The sequence below is a fragment of the Monodelphis domestica genome, chromosome 8 (genome assembly GCF_027887165.1).
Source record: "Monodelphis domestica isolate mMonDom1 chromosome 8, mMonDom1.pri, whole genome shotgun sequence".
NCBI lineage: Eukaryota > Metazoa > Chordata > Mammalia > Didelphimorphia > Didelphidae > Monodelphis > Monodelphis domestica.
The window spans coordinates 213,588,439-213,611,645 of record NC_077234.1 but is presented as its reverse complement, the minus strand read 5'-3'; the positions used below and the strand labels follow the sequence as shown (position 1 = coordinate 213,611,645).

Here is a 23,207-nt window from a genome sequence, read left to right as displayed (position 1 = left end):
AAGAGGGGGAAAGGTAGGAAAGAGGTGGAGAGTTACTTAGCTTTCTACTCTTTTGGCCACCATGATGGATTGAAGCTAACTACCAACAAGAATGTCTTCAGCCTCCATGCTCCAGCCAGAAAACCCTCAAGACCTCTTGGTCTTTCACTTATAAGCTGTTTTATCCACCCACTAGCTCTCACATGTCACATCTCAGGAATCATTCATAGTTTCTTAATTTGCCTAGGCCACCCAGGGGGTGCAGTGTCTATGGAAATGGGTTCCTGTCTCATTGGTTCTTTGGTTCTCTAACTTCCTTTCTCTGAGGGCCTGTCTATACTTGAATCCATTCAGTTGTCTTTGACCTCCAGGTCACTGAGAGATGATATTAAACAAAGCAACATAATGGAGAGAGAAATTCTCTTCCAACAGAAGGAAATGGCAAGACAATCCAGTGTCTTTGTTGAAAAAAAAAACCATGAAAAAAACCAAAATGGGACACGACCAAATAGGCCTTTTATGAAGTGATTTAAATACATGATTTCATTTAATCCTCAAAACTCCTCTGAGAGGTAGATGCTATTACTATACCTTTTTTTTTTTTAACAAACTAAGAAACTGAGGTTGAGAGAAAGACTTGCCCAGGATCACACAAGTCTTCTTGACCCCCAAGTCCAATACTTTTAGTTACCTTTAAATCATATTGAATTATATTTAATCTTTATAGTAACTTTATGAAGTAAATACTGTAGATCTTAACACTCCCCATGACATAACTTTTTACTGGTTCCTATTTTTAAGGGATATGTAGGTGGATATCTAGGTGACACAGTAGATAGAGCATCAGGTCTGGAGTTGGGAGGATCTGTGTTCATATTTCACCTCATATACTTTCTATCTGTGTGACCCTGGGCAAATCACTTAACCCCATTTGCCTAGCCCTTGTCCTTCTGTTTTAGAATTGTTACCAATACAGAAAGTAAGGGTTTAAAAAGAAAAAAAATATGTAGGTTCCCTTGAAATATAGCAAAGTTATAACCTTTGAGAAACACAGAAAAAATAAGAAGTGAAGTACATGGTACAGTCTTAAACCAAGATAATAATAATAAATAACAAGAGAGCTTCTGCAGAGAAGGAGGCAGGTCAAATATGAAGGAGACTTTTTCTAGCATATGGAGAGTGAAGATAACACTTGGGACTAGATATTTTCTTTAAAATGTTGGATAATTAATGGAATTTGTAAAGGCTTTTCTTCTTTTCCCTAAGATGCTTTTGCATGACAAAAACCTATTGCTTGGTAATCTGCTAAAATTCAGTGCATCATCCTTTCTTCCCCCCTTCCCAAAGAATGTCTATAAAGGTAGAAACATGTGTGAATTGACAGCTATTCTTGATATGCCCTTTCTAATTCTAGACTTTAATTCTAGACTCTAGATCATATGTTTACTGTGTCCATGAAGCAAAAAACAAAAACAACATAGGTGAAATATCATTCATCCACAGCCAACAACTGTTGTGAACAGCTGTAAGTCAGTTTGTTACACTGGTCAGCTGACCTGCTGGTCTTTCTCTGTAACCAGCCAGGTTTGCACTAGCATTCAAGGTTATTGCAAAAGCAGTTCAGTGAAAATAGCATGGGTTTCTTTCAGATCTGCTACACATTTATGCAGGGAATAAATTGTGAGTAAGAAGTGGCATAAAGAAACATTTCATGCCATCTTATGCTTACCTCTTTTTGTATATCAAGCTGGTAATCCCATTCACTGTCACCAAATTTAATTCTTGTTTTAGGTTTCTGCCATTGTATAAGACAATTTGATTTTGAGCAGTTCACAGTGATATTAGATGGTGGATTGTACTTTTCTGCAACCCAAAATTCCAAGATAAAATACAAATCAGAGAAGTCCCCATAAAAAAAAAAAAACAACTTTTCCTTGCTCCTTTTGCCACCTGATAAGCCTAACTTGACCACTATATTAGATTGTAAGAAGCTTGTGGATGGAATTCATCCTTGTATTTCCTGGGTACCTAGATAATGCCTTATATATGGTAGGTTCTCAGTAACTGTTTCAGTAAATGTTTGGTGAATGAATGTATGTCATGCTAATTTCAACTATTTGCTAAAGTCTACTGACAGTCCCTTTCTTGCTTCCTTCATTTCTTCCTCCTTTCTTTCCCTTTTCCTCTCTCCCTCTGTCTTTATCCTTCTTAGTCTTTCTCCAGAATTTGATAGTGAGCAGTTTCTGATTATAGACTTTTTTCCCTCTCTGGATTTTCATTACACTGCTCCACCTAGGTTTTTCTCCTACCTGTCTGTTCACTCCTTCTCAATATTCTTTCCTGGATCATTATCTATGTCCTATCTTCTGTAAATATACTTCAAGGCTCTGTCCTGGAACCTATATTCCCCCTCCCCATCTCTCCTATAGGTTCCCCCTTCTAGCAGTTTTATCTACTTCCTTGAGTTCAATTATTATCCCCACATAAATGACTCTAAGATTTGCATATCCAGCCCTGGTCTCTCTCCTGAGCTCTAGTCCCACACCAAAAAACTGTCTTTGGGGCATTTTGAACTGGATATTCTAGAGGCATCTCAAAATCACACAGAACTCATCTTTCCATTAAAATGTACATCTATTAAAAACTTTGTTATTTCTGTCAAGGACATCACCATTCTTCCAGTCTTATATTTGCAACCACAGACTCTTCCCATACAGTTCATTTTCTTTCATCCCATATATCCAATCCTTTGCTAGACTTTGTCAATTCTGCCTTTACAATATATCTTAAGTCCATCCTGGAGTCTTAACTCACTTGGCTACTACTCTAATTCAGAGTTTTATTATCTCTTACATGGTGTAGTACAGCAGAGTCATAACTGGACTTTCTGTCTTAAATTTTTCCTCTCTTCAATCCAACCACTATGCATCTGCCATGAGATTTTTTTAAAATCTGGGCATGACCATGCCACTTCAATAACTTCAGTGCCTCCCTATTGACTCTTAAGAACAAATGACAAAATGTCCTGGATGACCCTTAAAATCTTTCACAGTCTGATTCCAATCTTCTCTTTAAAAAAATCATTACTTTTAAAAACCCTTATTTTCTGTCTCAGAATCAATATTGAACATTGGTTCCAAGGCAGAAGAGTGGTAAGGGATAGGCAATGGGGGTTAAGTGACTTGTCCAGGGTCACAAGCTAGGAAGTGTCTGAGGCCAGATTTGAACCTAGGACCTCCCACCTCTAGGCCTGGCTCTGAAATCACTGAGAAATCCCTCTGCTCCCTAAATAAACATTTTTGATGGTTTAATCAACTGCTTCAACTTACCCTAATGGTAGAAAATAGTGGTAGCATTTAGGGACTAAAAGGTGAAATGCAGGTTAGGTTTTTTGACAGCAAAGTCAATTATAGCAAGCCCCTCGAGAGAAACTGGCACCAAGAATACCTTCTACTTGTTTTTGGAGTTCAGATACCAAAGTCTATCAAAATCAACAGAGAGTCACCAGAGCCTATTTAATAGGAACATGGTCATATCTAGACTTTAAGGAAATCTCATGGTAATTGAATTCTGGCTGGATGGAAGGGAGGAAACTCTTAAGGCAGAAAGTCCAGTTCAACCCTGACCTACAGTAGTGGCCTTGTGAGCAAAGAGACAGGGACAGATTTGAGCTATATTACAATATAGAGGTAGAATCAAGGTCTAGGAAATGACTGGATATATGGGATGAGAGGGAATGTGTTGCATAGGAAGATGCCATAGTTGCATTTTTTGCCAAGCTGAAGTTGTCTTATATTTCATTGGTCAATGAATTATTTGAGGAATTCTATATGGTTAAGTCAGTCAATATCTTATCAATATGAACATGTCTTTTTATGGGTAAGATCACATAATCATATAATTCTCTTCTCACCTATATGAAGTAGGAAAATTTTTTCAGAGCAAAAATTTTTTATTTTGACGTTTTTGCTGGTTCCATTTATGAGGAAGTATGCTTGACCTTTGAATTCCTTGAGTTTATCAAAGTGACATCCAATATGTCTTGCCTGGGAATTTCTTATGTAACTAGTACATTCTGTCTCTTGTTTTCCCCTGCAACGGCCCAAATGCTTCAGATTAGTAGGATATACCTTGCATCATAATTCTAATAGTTTTCATCTACAATGAAAACTTACTTAGCAGTCTGTGAATAAAGATGATATTGTACATCACTTGGAGCTGCTCTGCCTATTGTCCAAGTGCAATTCATGAATTCAGCATTGTAAACAAGACAGGAAAAGTTTGTTGCAGCTGTATCTTCTTCTCCTGGGTAGATATAGAAAAGACACAAAACAGGTTTTGAAGTTAAAATAAGATCTGATACTGATTGTTGATGGGAAATAAAAAACAAGAACTTAAAACTCAAGGTTGATTACCAATGTTATTAAAAATGACTTCTCTTTTGGATGTGTTCTGATATATAGCCAGATAATGCATAAATGTGGCTCTACAAGTAGAAAAGTGACAGCAGACTTTTTTGATATAGTTCTCATCCTGAAAACAAAGACAACAGAAAACAAAATGTTTAGAGTAACCTTTAGTTTGATTAATGAATATGTACCCTATTACTAGATATCACTATATATCTTTTTTTAATCTTTTCATGCTAAATTTTTATTTCAATGTCATCACTCTGCCTTACTTAGATTGTCTTGCTATGAGCAAATCATGTCATGAACCTTGGTTAGAGATATATTTTCTCAGGGACATATCAGATTTCAGAGTGGCTAATGAGGAAATCTAGGTGATTAAGTTATATGTGTCTGAAAAAAAAAAGAAGCCCTTTTAAGTAGATTTATTATAATGTCATGTATCAAAAGCACCTATTTTCCATTTGATAAGACCTATAAAAATGAAATAAGGCATGAAGTAATGCTTACCATCACCGGCGAATTGTGTGTTTCCATTACATATGTAGGTGTTGTGATATTGTCAGTGTTGTCCCAGGTTAACTCCGTTTTCCTTGGATCTTTATTCACAACTGTAACTGAGAGGCCTGGTACTTTGGCTGAAAGTTCTTCAAAGGATTATTCATTAAGATTTTGGATCACAAGTTTACCCCTCTTCTCATTACTTCTGATTTTTTTTTAACCTTTGCCCTAGGAGCTCTTTCTCGCCTGCTTACCTGAAAGTCTTGAATCCCTCAATAACATTCCTTTCTCTTCTACTTATTATTCTTTACCACAACATAAAAATATGCTCCAATTCCACTGATTTTCAAAAATATGATATAGCACCACATGAGCACCCTTTAGCTAGTGTGTCATCTCCCCTTCCAACTATAAGTGACAGAAACATCTCTCATTCTTTTAGTACTCAGGTTCCCCACTTGCCTAGTTCTCCCTTACTCTAGATTCCATTCTTTCTACTGGGCATAACTTTCAAAGTCATCAATCACTACCACATGACTAAAATTAAGTGTTTTATAATTCCAAATCTGCTTAATTTTGCTGAGATTTTAATGTTATTCAGCAATTAGACCTCAGAGTTCTCTCTAACCTTGGCTTCCAGGGTTAGATTCCAATCTATAATTCCTTCTTTTGAACATAAAGTCTGACCATATTCTTCAGAAGCTCCTCATTAACTAACCTGCAATTGAATGATATCTAAGGGCTCTAACAGTCTACATTTTCTCCTTGGTTTTTGAGTTCAGACCAATTACACCACTGCTTTTGCTACAGTTTAGGAATGCTCACCCTGGTACATCTTCTGTCCCCCCAATACATATACCCAGTTGCTAGGCTCAATCTAGCTCAGGCAATGGCTATACTTAAATGATTTTGCTAACTGGACAGCATTTCAAATCTCAAATGCCAAAAGAAAGTTGCTTATTTTTTATCTGTGTCCTTCCCCCTTTCCCAATGCTCCTATCAGAGTCGGCAACACTGCTTACTTCAGCAATACCCCCAAGCAAAAAATCTTTGTGGACTAAATTAACACTTCCTTGTTCTCTTATTTTTTTTCATAACAACATTCTATAAAACATGCTTTCACTTTATTTCTCACAGATAAGATAGGCTTTCATAGCTGAATCTTTTGTGTTACAGATGAGGAAATTGAGTCTCAGAAAGTTAAAGTGACTTAAATTTACACAAGAACTAAGTGAAAGAACCAACATTTGAATTCATTTCCCCAACTACAAATACACTGATCTTTCCCTTGTTCCCAGTGGTTTCTCTAAAATGGGCTTCTCTGCCCAACATTTCTATTAATTCTTATTACTAATTTTCATAATGGTTTCCATTGGATCAATAGATTACCATCTTATGAAGTCTTTATTTGGCTATAGTAGATGATTTTTCTTGACTTGGATTCAGGAAGACCTGAGTTCAAGCATGGCCTCAGATACTTATTAGCTGTGTGACTCTGGGCAAGTCACTTAACTCCTCCTCCCCATTTCTTCGTAAAGGGGGGATAATGAATACCTACCCCACAGGCTTGTTGTTAGGATCAAAGGAGAGAATAATTGCAAAGTGTTTAGCACAATGCTTAGCACATAGTAAATACTATATAAATGCTTAGTTATTATTATTATTTTTAGTCTTAAATGTTTCCTGGTTGCTCTCCAATGAACTTCTTGTCCTTTGTGATGATCTTGTCAGTTCTGACTTGAACCTTCACTCAAGCCAGGGCCTATGCCCAAAACAACTTCCCCCTGCTGGCCCACTCAGTTCCTTTCTTTTGGTTTTTCAAGGGAATTTTGAAGTCCCACCTTTCATAACTAACTTAGAGGACTTGTAAGGTTTTATCTTCTTCCTTTACTAATAAGTGTATTGTAGTAGCAAAATCACTGGACAAAGACTAAATACACTTGGAGTTTTATCCTAAGGCTATCACTGTGTGTTCTTGAAAAAAGACACTGAAATTCTACATATTTCCAAATAGAAAATTGGCATCTGGCCCATTTATTTAGCAGTAGTCTTCTGAGGTCCAAATTAGATAAGCAATTTTATTAAGTATACATTGTTATGAATATAGAAGATTTTTTTGTATAACTCTTCAAATTTACTTCCTTCTCTATTGTCCCAAAAATGCTTGCAGCATTGCTTCTCCATATTGTGAACGTGATGTCTATTCATTAAAGGTAGGCGTTTTTTTCAGTGATTACAAAATTATAAAATGCATTCATGGTTACTTTATGCAATCCTTGTAAGGTTAGTAACTCTAAAAGGCAGGCTATGAATTTAACTTCTCTATAATGTCAGGGAGAGCATTCACATAAAGGCTATGATTTAAGTACATATCACTTTTAAGGTTGCTACAGATGCCATAAATAACACTAATCATCTTTGCTGAAATATATATAGCAAAACAATGCAGCCACTTAAAGGCAAATTGATACAATGGAACCATCCTCAGTTAGGCATGGGGGTATCCAATTTGTAGCCTTTGCTGATGGGGAGGCTGAGAGTGGTGGATTGTTTAAACTTGGGAAATCTGAGCTGCACTAAACTAAATTGATCAGGCAATCAAACTAAGTCTAGAACCAATATGTTGGGCATCCTAGAATAGAGGGCCACTAGGTTGCCTCAAGGCAAGGAAAACCTTCTATGCAAAAATCATTATTGGATTTGGTTCCATAAGTGGAATCCATTTCTAGTCTGGGTGAGATTATATCAAGAAACAGTCTCAATAAACAAACAAAACGCAAACTGTCCAGATGTTTGCTAATGTCTCTAGGAACACTCAACTAAAGTAAATTATAATCCTATGCTTACCCTCTTGCTCCTGTTTCAGGCAGCATGCTGAGGTCCATAACACTGACATGTAAATAAGGGCCACAAGGTCAGCCATGGAGTAGGTTATTAGGGACAGAATTGATGAACTGAAAGAGAAGAAATAGTTGTCAGCATACTCTGACATTTTAGGAAATCTTCTCCCTTGTATTTTTAGCCACAAGAAGTACTGGGAAAATTCCCCAGAGGGACAATTCAAGATAACTTTGAATTAGTCTCTACAAGGAGATAAGAATCAGATGCCCCAAAGTCCAGTATTGTCCTTCTTAGTGAGAAATGACTCCATTTATTTAATATTGAAGTAGTCTACCCTTCACTCATTTTCATTAGCTCAATAGTGCCAATCTTACCAGGTATTATGATGGAGGACAATATTGAATACTTATCTGCTTCATGATTCCATTCTAACAGATGGGATAAAGAATCTGAATACATTTCATACAGATAAAAGAGAAAAATTTGTACCTATATCACAGATAAGGTATTCCATGATGACCAAACTGTACTCCATTACAAAATGAATGTTCTGTGCTGTTTTGTCATGAAGACAAGTCATGGTGTAATTCCATTGAATCTGAGGGGTTCTCACATAGACAGCCAGGATTTAACTGTGGGGACATCTCAATACCAGGTAGAATAATTGCAGATTGCTTTTGATCTAGTGCTACCCCTACCCTAAAACAAAGACTAAATATAAATGGCCTAATTCCATGCTCCACTTCCATGATCAAGGTCTTCCTGGATTGGTATAGCTCATACTGATATCTCCTTTTTCAGAATTCCAGAAGTATTTCCTGTCTATTTTATTTACCGAGGTCCTTAATAAATGTAAAAGGGCGGATTATGAATTCTTACAAGGAAACTAAGGGATGAGGTACACCACTATTGGCCCACAAGGAGGTCACAATCCAATGGAGCAGCTAATAAACAAATATGTACAAGCAAGTTATATGTAGGATAAAGAGAAAATGACTAACAGAAGAAGGCACCAGAATTAAAAGGGGTTAGGAAAAGTTTCCTTTTGAAGATGAGATTTTAGTTGTGATTTAAAGGAAGCCAGAGAAGCCAATAGACAGAAATAAGGAGAAAGAACACTCCAGGCATTGGGAATAGCCAGAGAAAATGCCTAGTCAAGAGATGGAGTATTTTCTTCATAGAAAAGCCAGATGGCTAGATAGGAGAGATGGAAGATGAAGCCTGTGAGAAAAATGAAGGGGAAGAGGGAGAGTTAACATAGAGTTAAAAGGATGTGAGAAAAAGGAGGGGGAAGAATGAACATAGAGTTAGAAGGATGCCTTATCAATTTGCTGCTGCTAATAGGAATATGCTAGATCAAAAGTTGCCTTTCAGGAACTAAGATGAATGCATGAATGAATGAGTCATAAAAGCAGTTGTGTTTTGAAGGGCTACAATGCAGATGGGCAGAGAAGAGAGGATATATTTCAGGTGTGAGTAATTGTATGAGCAAAGACATGGAAGCAGGAATATACAATATGTGTTTGAGAGGCAAGCAGTAGAATGGTCTGGCTTGAGATAAAGGTTCTTGTATAAGTAATGGGAGGTAGGAACACAGGGGAATAATGAGAAATAAGAATTGTGAATTTCCCCATAGAGAAGATAGTGTCTATTTACTGTTTCAGTTTACTCCAGGGTGATTTTTTTTTGGGGGTGGGGGTGAGGTTAGAATCATTTACAGATTTCTATGCCAGGTTCATTTAAGATTGGGACTCATTACTTTGAATTGCATAAAATCAGCAGATTAGAGACTAGAACAGTAATGGCAAACCTATGTCAGTGTGCCAAAAAGGGCATACAGAACCTTCTCTGTGGGCACATCTGCAGTTGCCCATAAGAGTTCAATACTAGAAAGCCAGAGGGACTCGGGGCAACACTGTTCCCCTCCCCCGCTTAATGTGCCTGAGGACATTCCTCACTTCACCTGCCCCTCTGCCCATCAGCCCAATGAAAGAGCTTTCTCCCTCTCCTGTCTGGAATAAGGGGGGTGGGGGGATGGGGCCTGGCACTCTGTCTCTAAAAGGTTCACCGCCACTGGACTAGAACAACAAACTGTGGCAGTGTCCTTTTTTTGATGCTGATTGCGCTGTGTTGCTTGTCTTGACTTACCTCTTTCTGATCTTTTCCCTATCTTGGGTACTAACTTTTCCCTGAAACATTAATCACTTACCTTTCTCTATTCTTTCAATTCCAGTAGATTTCTTTTTTACTGACTTTTATAGATTTTGTTCCTATCATTTGAATTGAATTCCTTCCTTCCTTCCTTCCTTCCTTCCTTCCTTCCTTCCTTCCTTCCTTCCTTCCTTCCTTCCTTCCTTCCTTCCTTCCTTCCTTCCTTCCTTCCTTCTTTCTCCCTCCATCCCTCAATCTAGGGAATACCAGATAAGAAACTTCCCCTACTGGAGCAATATCTATCTTTCAATTAGAGATTAAGTGACTTGCTCAGGGTCACATAATCAATATGTGTCAGAGATGGGACTTAAACTCAATTCTTCTGGACTCCAAGACCCAACTCTCTGCTGACTACATGTTGCTTCTTTGAATTATACTTGATAACTTGTAATTGTTTTTGCTGCTCCCAAATATGCCTTTTTATATCTTGATTTATGTTTGTTTATTTGAACAAGATCTGGAAATTAGGAAAAGCACAGCAGAGTCATCTAATATGTAACTTGGGGAAAAGGGTACAATTAGGAATAAAATGATAGATACAATAGTTACAAAACACAATGAAGAATAAAACATGTTTTAAATAAACATTTTACGTTCCATTTATATAGTTGTCATAAAACAAATCACATTATGGTATAGTTTGAGGGTAGACTAAAAAGAGAGCTCACCATCTTTCTTCCTAACCCTCTCACTCAATCTTATTTTCCTTCTTATTATAGAGGATATTATCATACTCCCAGTCCCTCAGACTCATAACCTTGATCCCTCACTATCTTTCCCTCACTATATACAACCTGTTTTCGAGGCATGCCAATTTCCCCTTTGCAACATCTCTTCAATATATTCCCTTTTCTTCTCTTAGTGCCAGCACTCTGGGACAGGCCCTCATCACCAAAGGCTTGGATCATTACAATTGTTTGCTGGTGGATCTGCCTAACTCAAATTTCTCTCCATACGAACCTCCATTAAACCACTGAAGTGATTTTCCTAAAAATCTGGGCTGATCATCTCCCCTCCCCTCTCTCAATGGATAAACTCTGCTTGCTCTCTTTTGCTTCTAGTATCTAATACAAAATGCTCTGTTTGGTATTTAAAGTTTTTTATAACCTACCTTTCCAATCTCCTTACATTTTATCCCTGGTCATGTACTTTGATCCAGTACCACTGGCCTTTTGGCTGTTCTATGAACAAGACACTCCATCTCTTGACTCTAGAATGAGCCAACAGTGAAATGTAACACTCAAAAAAGCTAAAGTAATCTAGTGCTATCATATGCTGTATTGGGAGATTCAGGTCTTACCATACTCTGTAATCATTAGAAAACATTTCAGAATGGAAATTGATAGGTGGTGAGAAGTACAGTCTGGCAAAAGATTTCAAGATCATGTCATGGAGATTAGTTTAAGGACTGGATATATTTATCCTGGAGAAGAGAAGATTTAGGGAGGACATTGTGTCTGTCTTCAAGGCTCTAATGGCTAAGGAATTAGATTTATTCTATTTATCCTAGAGACCTGGAATAAAATAAATACTCAAAGCATGTTTGTTGGTTGACTAAATAAATTAAGAGCTAGACACTGGGACATAAGTGACTTGCTCAGGGTCACACAGCTTAGAAAGTGTCTGAGACCAGATTTGAACTAAAGACTTCCTATCTCTAGGTCTAGCTTTCAATCCAGTAAGCCACCTAATTGCCCTACTTAGTATTGATTTTTTTATTTTTTATTTTTTTTAATTATATTTTATTTGATTATTTTCAAGCATTATTCATTAAAGACATAGATCATTTTCTTTTCTTCCCTCCACCCCCCATAGCCGACACGTAAATCCACTGGGCATTACATGTTTTCTTGATTTGAACCCATTGCTATGTTGATAATATTTGCATTAGAGTCTCTCCTCTGTCATGTCCCCTCAACCGTTGTATTCAGGCACTTAGTATTGATTTTAAGACAGAAGAAAAGGGTGGAAAAAAATGTATGTAAACTGGTTTTATTTGTTGACTTTGGAGAGCACGCACACAAACTGACATTGTATTTCCCTAATGTGTGTAGGTTAGAATTACTACGTGAATACAGATTCTAATGAATATGATCTCTGCCTTTGTCAGAACTTCCAAAGTTATAGAGTGTTAATGGCAAGAGGTTGATGTGTGTGTGTGTGTGTGTGTGTGTGTGTGTGTGTGTGTGTGTGTGTGTGTTTTAAAAGAAACCAGTTTTGGAGAAATCTCAAAGTGGTAGTCTATGTCTCACACTTCTGTTCCATAAAGAATTTAAGCTACTGTTTTGGTATAAAAAACAAACAATAATTTTTAAGTAGACCCAATTCTGTCACCTTTTATATGCTAGAATTTAAGTGGATCTCCCTCTATACTCTGGTTTTTAATAAAATTGTTGCATCTCTACATTGGTAGGGACCCCAGGTGTCATCTAGTCCAATCCCATGGCCAAATGAGAATTTGTACTACGGTATCCTTTAAAATAGTCATTCAGAATCTATTTGAAGAACTCCAATGAAAATTATAAACTGAATTCTGATCTTAACTAGCAAAGCATTGCACTTTTGGATGGTTCTCATTATTAAGCAGTTTTCTAATCTGTTAAATCCCAAGTTTGTCTCTCTGAAATTTCTACCCATTGCTTCTAGTTTTGTTTGTTTGTTTGCAGTATTTGTTATGCCATATACTGATATTTGGTATGACCTATACTGATATACTAAAATCCTCTAATGTTTTTTGTTCAAATTTTTATCTTGCCCTTATATCCACATTTCTACATGGAGGTATTCATTAAAAATAAATGTTTTACTTAGTGTCTGTCTCCTCTTTCCTCTTCAGCTATTTTTGTAATTCATTTTCTGAACTCTCAAATCTTTGTTAACCACCTTTTTTTCTCTTCTTCTTTCACTTTTTGTGTTTCCTTGATGATTCTTTCTCTTTTCTATGATTTTCTGTTCCCCACTCCCAGTTCTCTTTTTGCAACATCTTCCCAATGAAATTTCAATATAGGAAGCCCTTCCAAAAGTAGTGAGTTCTATACCTAATGTCCAGGGGTGCTGCAGGACCTTTTAGGTGTTCACAGAAATATTGCTGCTTTGGCTGCAATTTTGTCTGACAGGAGTCAGTCAGGGTAAACATACCAATGTGAAGCAGACAGTTATCATTAATTCTCTCAGAGTTAGAAGGCTTAGGTTCTAACAAGCTCAGGTTGTTAGAATAAGTTGTAGGACCATAGTCATGAGTTCAACAGTTGTCTAGACCACTTGGTTTTATGGCCAACTAGCTTCCACATGTTTACTATTGGTTCCAAGAGATTTAGGTATGAATGTATTAGCTCTAATCCATCACATCAATTAGAAACAGAAATCAAAGCACATGATGATATAATTTCATTCAGATATTATTTAAATACCGAAGAAAGATTCCTGTCTGTCCAGTTGCACTGCAGAAACAGATTCTGTTTCCAAAAGAAAAAATTCAGAGTGGTAATTTTCTACTAGTATCAACTCCCTCAGATCCAGACCAGCAATTTTTCATTTAATTTTTTTTCTTTCTCTCTCTGGTCTATTTGCATTGAGACACTGATTTCCATATTCCTAGCCTCTCATAAACACCAGTTTATAATCAGAAGTTTTGCTCAAAACCCCTTTAATATATCTTTAGAGAATGTTAATGTTGGAGGGGTCCTTAGAAGTAATCTAATGCAGCAATCCCTTCATTTTCCAGAAACTCATTATATCCATATCAGCTGTAGTGTGAAATCAACTTATATAGGAAATGGCTTACCATTAGCTCCGTCTTTTCTTTTCCTTCAGTTTTCTTCTCTCTTGGCTGTTTCTGTGCAGAAGCTTTCTTTTAAGTGTTTTAATCCCACAATGACTCACTCTTCTTCTTTCTTGGTCTCTCCACCCCCCAAAAGATTGCTTTCCAAACTTCCTCATTCAGGCTCAGGAAACCTAAACCATCTCTTCTACTTACTGGTTATAGTGCCAACCCCAAATGAAGTAGATTGTTTCTTTTAATTCAGTGAATTAGTGAATGATTTCCTCACTTCTTGACCCTTCCAAACACATGGTCACACACACATTCACCCTCACATATACAGAGTCTATTTCCATAATTCCAATAAAGACAGAACATAGTCACAAATCAAGTGAGATAATTAGGTCATGAAAATATTTTTAAAAATACAAAACTCTTTGCCCATATAAGGATGTTGACTGCCAGACCAGTCAAATACCAGAATAATAACTGCTGCAAAAGTGAATGAAGGGTACAAATCTGATTGCTTTTCTTGTGGTGATATCTCTCTCAAAACACCATATGAAGTAGATTCACTTTCTTAATTCTATTATCCTATGTTCCCTTATTAAGCCTACCAGGTCTGTGGTTTATGTACCATCAACTGATGATGTCTTCAATCACCAACATTGTTCCTCTCTTTTTGTCTTGAAAGTGAGCTTTTCTTTATTCTTCATGCAACTTCTTCCATCAAAAATCATCTAATACTCTTGAGTGCTCTTATGGCTCTGTAGACCTCTCATAAGACTTGTAAATCACCAGTCAACCTAATACTTGTGATTGAAGTGCCTAACCTTATAAAACTAAATGTTTATTAGTAGAGTTGGTGTTTAATAATAGCAATAATCTTTTATATATCATTTACCATGAGTTAAGCACTATGATAAGCACTTTATAATTAATATTTCATTAATTACAATTACTTACAACAATACTCTGCAAGGTATGTGCTATTATTATCCCCATTTTACAGAGGAAGAAACCAAAGCAAACAGAGATCAAGCGACTTGCCCAGAATCATACAGCTAGTAAGTATCTGAGGTTGGATTTGAACTCAGGTTTTCCTAATTCCAGGTCCAGCACTATCTGTAGACCTATCTAAGATTTGTGTTTTTTTGTGTATAGCCTGGTGAATCTGAATGTTCAGAATTTAAATGTTATAAAGAGAGTTAGTGCCAAATACAAATATTGCCGGTTTTCACTAGAGTGGTAACAATCAGCCCGATGAGGCAAAGATCTCTAAAGGGTACCCATAATTTTCATATTAAGAAAAGTCTCTGACATAAGAGTTACATAATGAGTCCTCGGGCTTACTTTAGCGATTTTTACTTTTAGTGATTTGTTTTTATTTTATTTTTGAATTTAGACTTTATTTGCATTAGCCAAGTAGGGGTAACAACCTCATAAACACCAAGGTTCATGTAGGCCTGAACGTTTGGTGCATGATACAATTCTACATTATTGTGAGTGGATGTGGGTGTGTATGAAGATAATGAATAACAGTATTAAGTCAACAGGGGCCATTTTGGAGAATTGATGCAAAATCCAAGGGAAGGCATTCAGAATAAGGGTTAGTATAGCTGTTGCCTTATGTGAAATCCCTGTGGTCTTCCCAACTGATAAAATTGACAAGAATTGGAAAGCACCTACTATGTGTCAAGAAATAGGGGGCAGCTGGGTGGCTCAGTGGATTGAGAGTCAGGCCTAGAGACGGGAGGTCCTAAGTTTAAAACTGGCCTCCAACACTTCTGTGGTAAGGGTTAAAAAAAAAAAAGAAATACTTCAGATGTATTCTGCAAAGGTAGCATATTATAGAGCTATTGCCTCTTTACTCATGAGTACTATGTCCCTCAAAAAAGAGTAGGTTACTTTAATGTTTTTGGGAGGTCTACCATATTATACTATTGACTCATGTTAAGCTAACTGCTCATTAAACCTCCAACTCTTTATCAGATGAATCCTGCTTCCCCCATATTATTTGGGAAGTTTTGGTTTTTTTGGGGGGGAGGAGGGCACTGAGAACAAAAACAACTTTATTCTTTTTTTTTTTAAACCCTTGCCTTCCATCTTGGAGTCCATACTGTGTATTGGCTCCAAGGCAGAAGAGTGGTAAGGGCTGGGCTATGGGGGTCAAGTGACTTGCCCAGGGTCACACAGCTGGGAAGTGTCTGAGGCCAGATTTCAACCTAGGACCTCCCGTCTCTAGGCCTGGTTCTCAATCCACTGAGCTACCCAGCTGCTCCCCAAAACAACTTTATTCTTACTAAATTTCATCTTATTAGATCTGAGAAAATGTATTAGATTATGAGATTATGATTATGAGAAATTGTAACATACTGATTCTCTTATCTACTGTTAGCTTAACACTTCCTGGCTTTGTGACTTCCTAGCTTTGCAGAACTGATAAGCATTTTTGTTCAAGTCGTTGATAAAAATGTAACCACAGAATCAAACATAGAAGCAAACCACTAATGACTGCCTTTTGGATCTGACCATTAAACTATCTGCCAATTTACTTAACCCACATCTGTCCCTTCTCATAAGAATAACATGAGATAGTTGGTAAAATGTGTTTCTAAAATCTAATGAACTTACATCTATAGGTAGGCAAATGGGTTTAACTGGAGTGGGAGGCACTCTGGACAGGACAGGACAGGAAGTAGCAAGTGCCAGGTAAACAGTGCCAAACCATGGACCACCATCTTCTTTAAGATGGAGATAAGGTGGAGATAATTTAGGACCCTAAACTCAAGAGCCGGAAGAATATCAATGCTTCCAGGTAACTACCAGCAACCATTATCCTAGAAGAGATGGGGAAATTGAGAAGGGACACTAAAACTTAGAAAAGATACACTAACTAGATATCCAGCTTCATACCAGAATAATGTACAAATATAATAGCTTCTAGAAGCTAGAGTTGAACAGCTTCATCACATCTTCATTCTTTGCACCTTAAGTAGTAGACCTTCCTATTTTGATTCTTCTTTCCTCATCTTCTCTCTAAAACAGTTTAAAAACAAAATGCAAGAACAACTCTTTCTTTAATAATTTTCCTATTGGGATGTGCTTTACCAAAAGCTGAGATTTTAGAATGCATGTTTCTCAATATGGTAGGAATTAAGAAATTTATATACACTTAATAGACAGCTGGGCGGCAGTGGAAAGAGTGCTGGACCTGGAGTCAGGAAGACTTATCTTCACGAGTTGAAATCAGACTTCACAAATTTTACTTAGCTAGGTGACTGTTTGTTTTAATTTCTCATCTGTAAATATGAAGTGGAGAAGGAAATAGCAAAGCACTCCAGTACCTTTGCCAAGAAAATCCCTAAGTGGGATGTTGAATAACTGAAAAGACTGAACAACAACAAAATCTATTTTACAATCTCCTCATGAAGACCCAGAACCAGAGTACTTTAATCACACTCTGCTAAATATGCTCAAGGATACTTAGATCTAAGCAGTTGGCTTAGTGGAGTCAATATTCGCCTGTGATGTCATAGTGGTCTGTGAGGGTTTTCATGGGTTCTGACTCAGGTTTTGTGAGTTCTCTGCTCTATTCCTTCTCAAGCCTTTTCCAATATGGGGACAAGTGACGATGATAGCAATGACCTTAAAATTGGTCTCATGCTACTTATCTGAATCCATGCCAGCTGAACTTGAGCTATTTCCTGTTCTGTGTTTTGGAGGAGAATGCATGGAGGAAGGAGGGGTACAGATATGTGTGTGTGTGTGTCACAACTGGGATCAAAAAATCAACTTCACAAATACGAGATAGGAAAGGTGTGGCTATGTAACAATTTATTTGATAATCCTCCAGGGGTTTAATGGACTATAACCACAATATTTGTCATCATATATTATGCTCTGGCTTCCAAGAAAGCTAATTGTTCTCAGGTTCTATTAAGATAGGCATAATCTTCAGGAATTCGGTGATTTTAATTACATTTTTCCTGCCCTTGTTAGACCACATTTGATGGATTATATTTAGCTTTGATTTAGCAAAGATTCTTCTTTTTTGAGAATCCTGGAGAGGGTTCTTTAATCTTACCTAGTTTTATTCCAATAGCATGAGAATATGTCAAAATATAATCTCATTTTTCTATACTTAAGAAGAATCTAGTCCTTATAAGCAGGACACAGGAAAAGAAGGTAAAGTAATAAAGTTGGAGATATAGACTTTCTCCCTATTCTGCTAATGGTATGATATCACAAGATAGGGGAGTGGTATTGTGTTACAATGTAGTATGTATATGTGCATAACTTTGATAAATTTAAATGCTAGAATGAAAATGGACAGACTAGAAACTGACGTAGTTACTCAACTTTTAGATATGTGCACACTTTTCCTCTTTTTTTTCCCCCTGCCTTGGTAATATATCTATTGCAGTGGGTGGCATGTTAGTCAAGCCTTTACTTTCTTGGTTCAAAATCTTTGAAATTGTTCTAGGTCTATAGACTTCAAACATGAAAACATTGCAGAGATACATAATTCAAATTAATTTTTACCACATGAATATTGAGCAGGAATGGAATTCATATTTCTCTCCAATAGCATGCATTTTAATCTTGTGTAATAGTTATAAGGCAAATATCATGAGCAGCTCTCTGCAGTGGAGATCTCCAATGCCTGCTTTGACCCCTCCAACCAGATGGTGAAGTGCGACCCTCGTCATGGCAAGTACATGGCTTGCTGCATGCTCTACAGAGGTGATGTGGTACCTAAGGATGTCAATGCCGCCATTGCCATAGTCAAGACCAAGAGAACTATTCAGTGTGTAGACTGGTGTCCCACTGGCTTCAAGGTTGGCATCAATTACCAGCCCCCAACTGTGGTGCCTTGTGGAGACCTGGCGGAAGTGCAGTGGGCAGTTTGCATGCTAAGTAACAGGACTGCCATTGCTGAGGCATGGGCCTGCCTGGATCACAAGTTTGACCTTATGTATGCACAGTAGGCACAGACTCTATCAAAGGAGAAGATGAAAGTGAAGAATTCTAGAAAGCGTCCAGCAACCAACCTCAGTTGACCTTGTCTGTCTTTTGTGTCTTTCCCTTTTCCTACCACTCCAAAATAAAGTCTTTTCTTATTTGCAAAAAAAAAAAAGGAGGAATTTCAGCTATCAGCTTGCAATCTGTTAAAATGTTTTTCTCTGGAAGAGAATTTGGGGAGCAATCTCATTCAAAGATTGTGACAGTTTTCATAACAGGTTGAGCAAGTTGCCTTATTTTTATACAAAATTAATGCAATTGTACTGGAGTCATATTTTTCATTTAGATATACATTCTTTATTCAAACATAGCAAGTGGCATCAGCAGTGAAAGAATGGGGCTTGAACTTCTTTCAAGTCCTAGCTATACATTGCTCAACTTAAGATCAACATATTGTAAAAACAGGTGTCATTAAATTTTCAAATCTAAAGTTCTTGTTGGGTTGAACTTATTATAACATTGACTTTTATCCCTAAATCACTTAACCTGAAGAAGGGAAAACAGAGGGCAAAACACCTGAATCATCCATGTGCTCTAATTTTGTTTTTTATCTCTCTTCATTTCTTCCATCTACCTTTGGAGTTCATTTGTCTTTCTAGGGTTTTAATTCAACTTATTTATGGAAATGCTGTCTTATTCCTGATTAGTCTAATGGGCTTTGCCTAATGAAGAATAGTTCTTGAGTATATTTAGATTTCTGTTTAGTTTGATCTTCACCCTCCTCTACTGACTTGGAACTTTGTGCTAAGGACAGGCTCTGTCTTATTTCTCACTCTTGGATGGGGTAGAAAGGCTCTGATTTATTCTTGTGTCATCATTTTGCTGCTTCACCAGTTCTAGATGGGTGGCTAATTCTTGGTCTCCCTCTCTGCCTTGGTCCCCATGCACAGTTCTGCTCTAGATAGATAGATAATGCATTTATTAAACACTATATATCAGGCACTGAGCTCAACTCCTTTAATGGGGAAGTACAGTACATGTAGGAATGCTGGCAACATGGTAGGGAAGAAAAAGGTAGAATTTGGAGAAGGTTGAGATAGAAATATGAATGGAGACCCTCTCAAATAGTTGGTACGGGATAGGGTCTCACCAATGAAAATAGGAGGGACCTGATCTCTATTTCCTGGCAGTCTGATCCAGACTTGGCTTGGGGCAGATCCATCTGTCTACTTTGGTAGTAACCTTCTAGGAATAGATTTTTTCCCCCGAAGTGTCTCTAACAGGCGAGAGCATACATCTCATTGCCTATTTAGTTCCTTTTCCTAGAGATTGCATTAGCTGTAGACCAGAGTACGCTGGCTTCTGGTGATTTTTTTGTGTAACCCTGGGCTGAATGGAGAAGTTTACCAGTGTTTCTCTTTGGTTTTACTAAGCATTGCTTCATCTGGTGCCCTTTTCAATATTTGCTGGGGAGTTTCTTGGGGAATTGGGCTGGGATGTAACCTTTTGTATTACCATCTTTTTCAGAACCCACTCTAAGCAGGTTCTTCAAGGGAGCTTCAGTTACATCTTCTAAAAGGGGAAGGTATATTCAGCAGGGCCTTGAAGGTCATAGGATTTTCCTTTATGGTTAGAGTTAATGTTGGTGATTAAAGCTGTGGCTGTTCTAATCTCACAAAATCCTTTGTCTCCTTACTTGTCTCCAGAGAAAAACCTAAATTTGGTGTGTTGAAGCAATACAATGAAAATTGGAGCAGAATTATGAGAAACAGTAGGATGTTCTCAGTTTATCAGTCTAGGTTTCCAAATCAGGCAAAAAGGCATAAACTTCCATTTTGGAAATCCTTGTCTCCATTCAAGACCAGCTTAGGTACCAACTCATATAATATTAGCCTTTCATGATCACCTCAGTTGCTAGTGTTCTATTTTCTTCTACTATAGTTTTTCTGAGTATGTCTTGGGTTTACCTAATGGAATATGAGCTTTTTGAGGTCAGGGATGGCTTAATTTTTATCTTTGTATCTCTGTTGTCCAATACAGTTCCATTTCCATAGAAATCAAGAGAAATATTTAAATATGAAAAACCAACAGCTATATGATAGATATGGTAGGATCCAGTGAGAAAGGCATAGATATTTTTGTGGACTAGAGGATAGAAGGATGTTCTCCAGCTTTCATGTACTGTTGGTTTATTATGCAGTTCCTTTTATAGTAAATATTTATATCTTTTGAGTTGAAATACATCAGGACCACAATCAACTTCATGTTTACAATATTCATTATGACTTCTTAAGAACACCTGGAGTATAATAGATAATTTTTACTATTGGTGACAAAAAGGTAGCCCCAATGTGGTTTGCTTTCCTTAACAGATTTTGAAAAGCATGTAAACTGTTTTAAAAATTAGAACTTTAATTGAAGTGCAATAAGAAAATCCATGAACAAAAATTGACTTGTTTCTTCCCTGTGGATAGTGAGATCCTTCTTATGCTCTTATTTACAGATAACATTATGCTGATATCATCAATCCCTCAGCCACTGCTGAACCTCTTTGAAGACATTAGAAATTAACCACATGGGTTTGACCTGTTTATAAAGGAACAAGCAAATGGATGAAGAATGTTCATTTCCCAGATTTCAATGTGCATTTGAATGGATACCATATAAAGACTGGACAGTAGCATGGATGTATACCTATATGCCAGATAATATAGATAGACAGTGAGCTAGGCTCAGTGAGTTAGAAAAGAGAACAGAGTAAATTCCTTTGGGGGAATATAAAGCTCTTTTTAATTGACTGTAATCTTCCCATAATAGCAAGGGAATATCTTTTTAATATAAAAATTTTACTAATATTTCTCTATGGCAATGATAATTTTTTTCTGAAAAACTAAAGAACTACATAATTCATAAAATGGATAAAGGCAGTCTGTGATTTGCAACCAGTGAGGAACATTGAAGAATAAGAATTAAAAAATCATAACGGGACTGTATGACAAGATGAGATATACTGGGTGATAGTTGAGAGTGAGAGATGACTGGTGTACGTCATGTTGTCCACATATAACTTCATGATGTTTAGATAAAGAAAGGAAGACCTGCAACACTTCTGGAAAGACATTCTTGAAAGAACCACTCAAGTTAATAAGATAGTAGACTCATTTGAGAGTATATTTATGGAAGTACATTATTTTAAAGGAATCCTATGGTGCAAACCTTTGTAATGTGAAGAATCTTCTTATAAAATAGTGTGTCCATAACTTAGTTTTTATAAAACTAGATTTTAATATATTTTATTTACTTAAATAGGCCATAATCTAAGATGCAATATTATTAATAATAAACATAATTTTCAAAATAGAAAAAAATAAAATAGGTCACATACAGAAACAATAGCAGTTATATGTTTTACCTTCAGGTCTGCAAAGTATTTTACAAATATCCCATTTTATCATTACAATAATCCTGGGAAGTATATGCTATAATTATCTTCATTTTGTAGATGAGGAAATGGAAGCAGGCAGAGATTAAGTGACTTTCCCAGGGTCAGACAGATAGTGTTTGTGGTAGGAATTAAACTTAGAGCCTCCTGACTTCAGGTCCGTTATCAGCTACTACACTACCTAACTGCCTCCTATCTGGGATCAATGTATTTTTTGTTATTTTGTTGTTTCAGTCTTGTCTGACTCTGTGACCCGATTTGAGATATTTTTGGCAAAATACTGGAATGGTTTGCCATTTCCTTCTCTATCTCATTTTACAGATGAAGAAACTGAGGTAAACAGGGTTAAGTGACTTGCCCAGGGTTACATGGCTAGTAAATGTCACCAAGCTGTCTCAGTGAATATGGTATTGAATACTAGTCTGTTAAAATGATTAAAATAGTGAATTTTTGATAGAGTACAAAAAGCCTTGGACTTAGAGCAAAGAAACCTGGACTGGAAGTTTGGATTTTTGACCTTGGTATCATTTCACCTTCAGGGATGTCCTCATTTGTAATTACAAAGCAATTAAATTAGATAATTGTCCAGATCTTTCCTATCCCTAAAATCCCATGAGTTTTGGAAATTACAGTTCTACCTTACAAAGTTTTTATAAGTCCATGGTAACAATACTTTGCTTCCTTGGTTATAACAAATCCTCTCTGAATATTCCTTGGCAATATAACTTTTCTTCCAAATGGGAGAAAAGAGACCAAGTCCTGGGAACCTAATTGTTAGTAAAAGATTTCATTATAACATCTACTGCCAGACTATATTTGTCAATTAAATCTCATTAATTTGGTATACATTAAGTTCTCTTTGGTGATGGGGTAGGGTAATAATCATCATCTCAAATAGTCACAATGTACCACTAATTTAATTGTAGTGGGTAAATTCCTCAATTGACTTACCATACTCATTGGCTCTACTAAGTATTTTTCTTTTGTATTACTGATGATCTTCATATAAGGTGTGATAGTCCTCATTCCCTGAAAAGGACTTTGTCTTGGCATTGATAATTTTTTCTCAATAAGGTGGTAATTTCCTGCCTTGAGCTAA

General features: G+C 36.8%; 2 protein-coding genes across 7 annotated transcripts in view; one reads left to right on the top strand and one right to left on the bottom strand.

The window, feature by feature from the left end:
* Positions 1–23,207, bottom strand: part of LOC103094977 (granulocyte-macrophage colony-stimulating factor receptor subunit alpha) — a 69,238-nt gene that overhangs the window by 29,247 nt on the left and 16,784 nt on the right. For 3 of the 6 annotated variants that reach the window (XM_007501020.3, XM_007501022.3, XM_016424816.2), the window contains exons 3-8: positions 7,737–7,843; positions 4,899–5,035; positions 4,395–4,512; positions 4,155–4,284; positions 3,893–4,071; positions 1,709–1,842 (exon numbers count right to left, since the gene is read on the bottom strand). In XM_007501020.3, coding sequence (XP_007501082.2) covers positions 1,709–1,842; positions 3,893–4,071; positions 4,155–4,284; positions 4,395–4,512; positions 4,899–5,035; positions 7,737–7,812 — 774 coding nt within the window. In that variant the 5' untranslated portion in view covers positions 7,813–7,843. Of the gene's footprint in view, positions 1–1,708; positions 1,843–3,892; positions 4,072–4,154; positions 4,285–4,394; positions 4,513–4,898; positions 5,036–7,736; positions 7,844–13,725; positions 14,601–23,207 lie in introns of those variants that run through there. The other 3 variants (XM_007501021.3, XM_056807920.1, XM_056807921.1) reach the window with 3 other exon arrangements.
* On the top strand, positions 17,336–18,841 carry LOC130455972 (tubulin alpha chain-like). Its single transcript, XM_056808520.1, has 2 exons — positions 17,336–17,459; positions 18,325–18,841. The coding sequence occupies exons 1-2, from the start codon at positions 17,336–17,338 to the stop codon at positions 18,690–18,692; spliced, it is 492 nt and encodes a 163-aa protein (XP_056664498.1). The 3' UTR covers positions 18,693–18,841.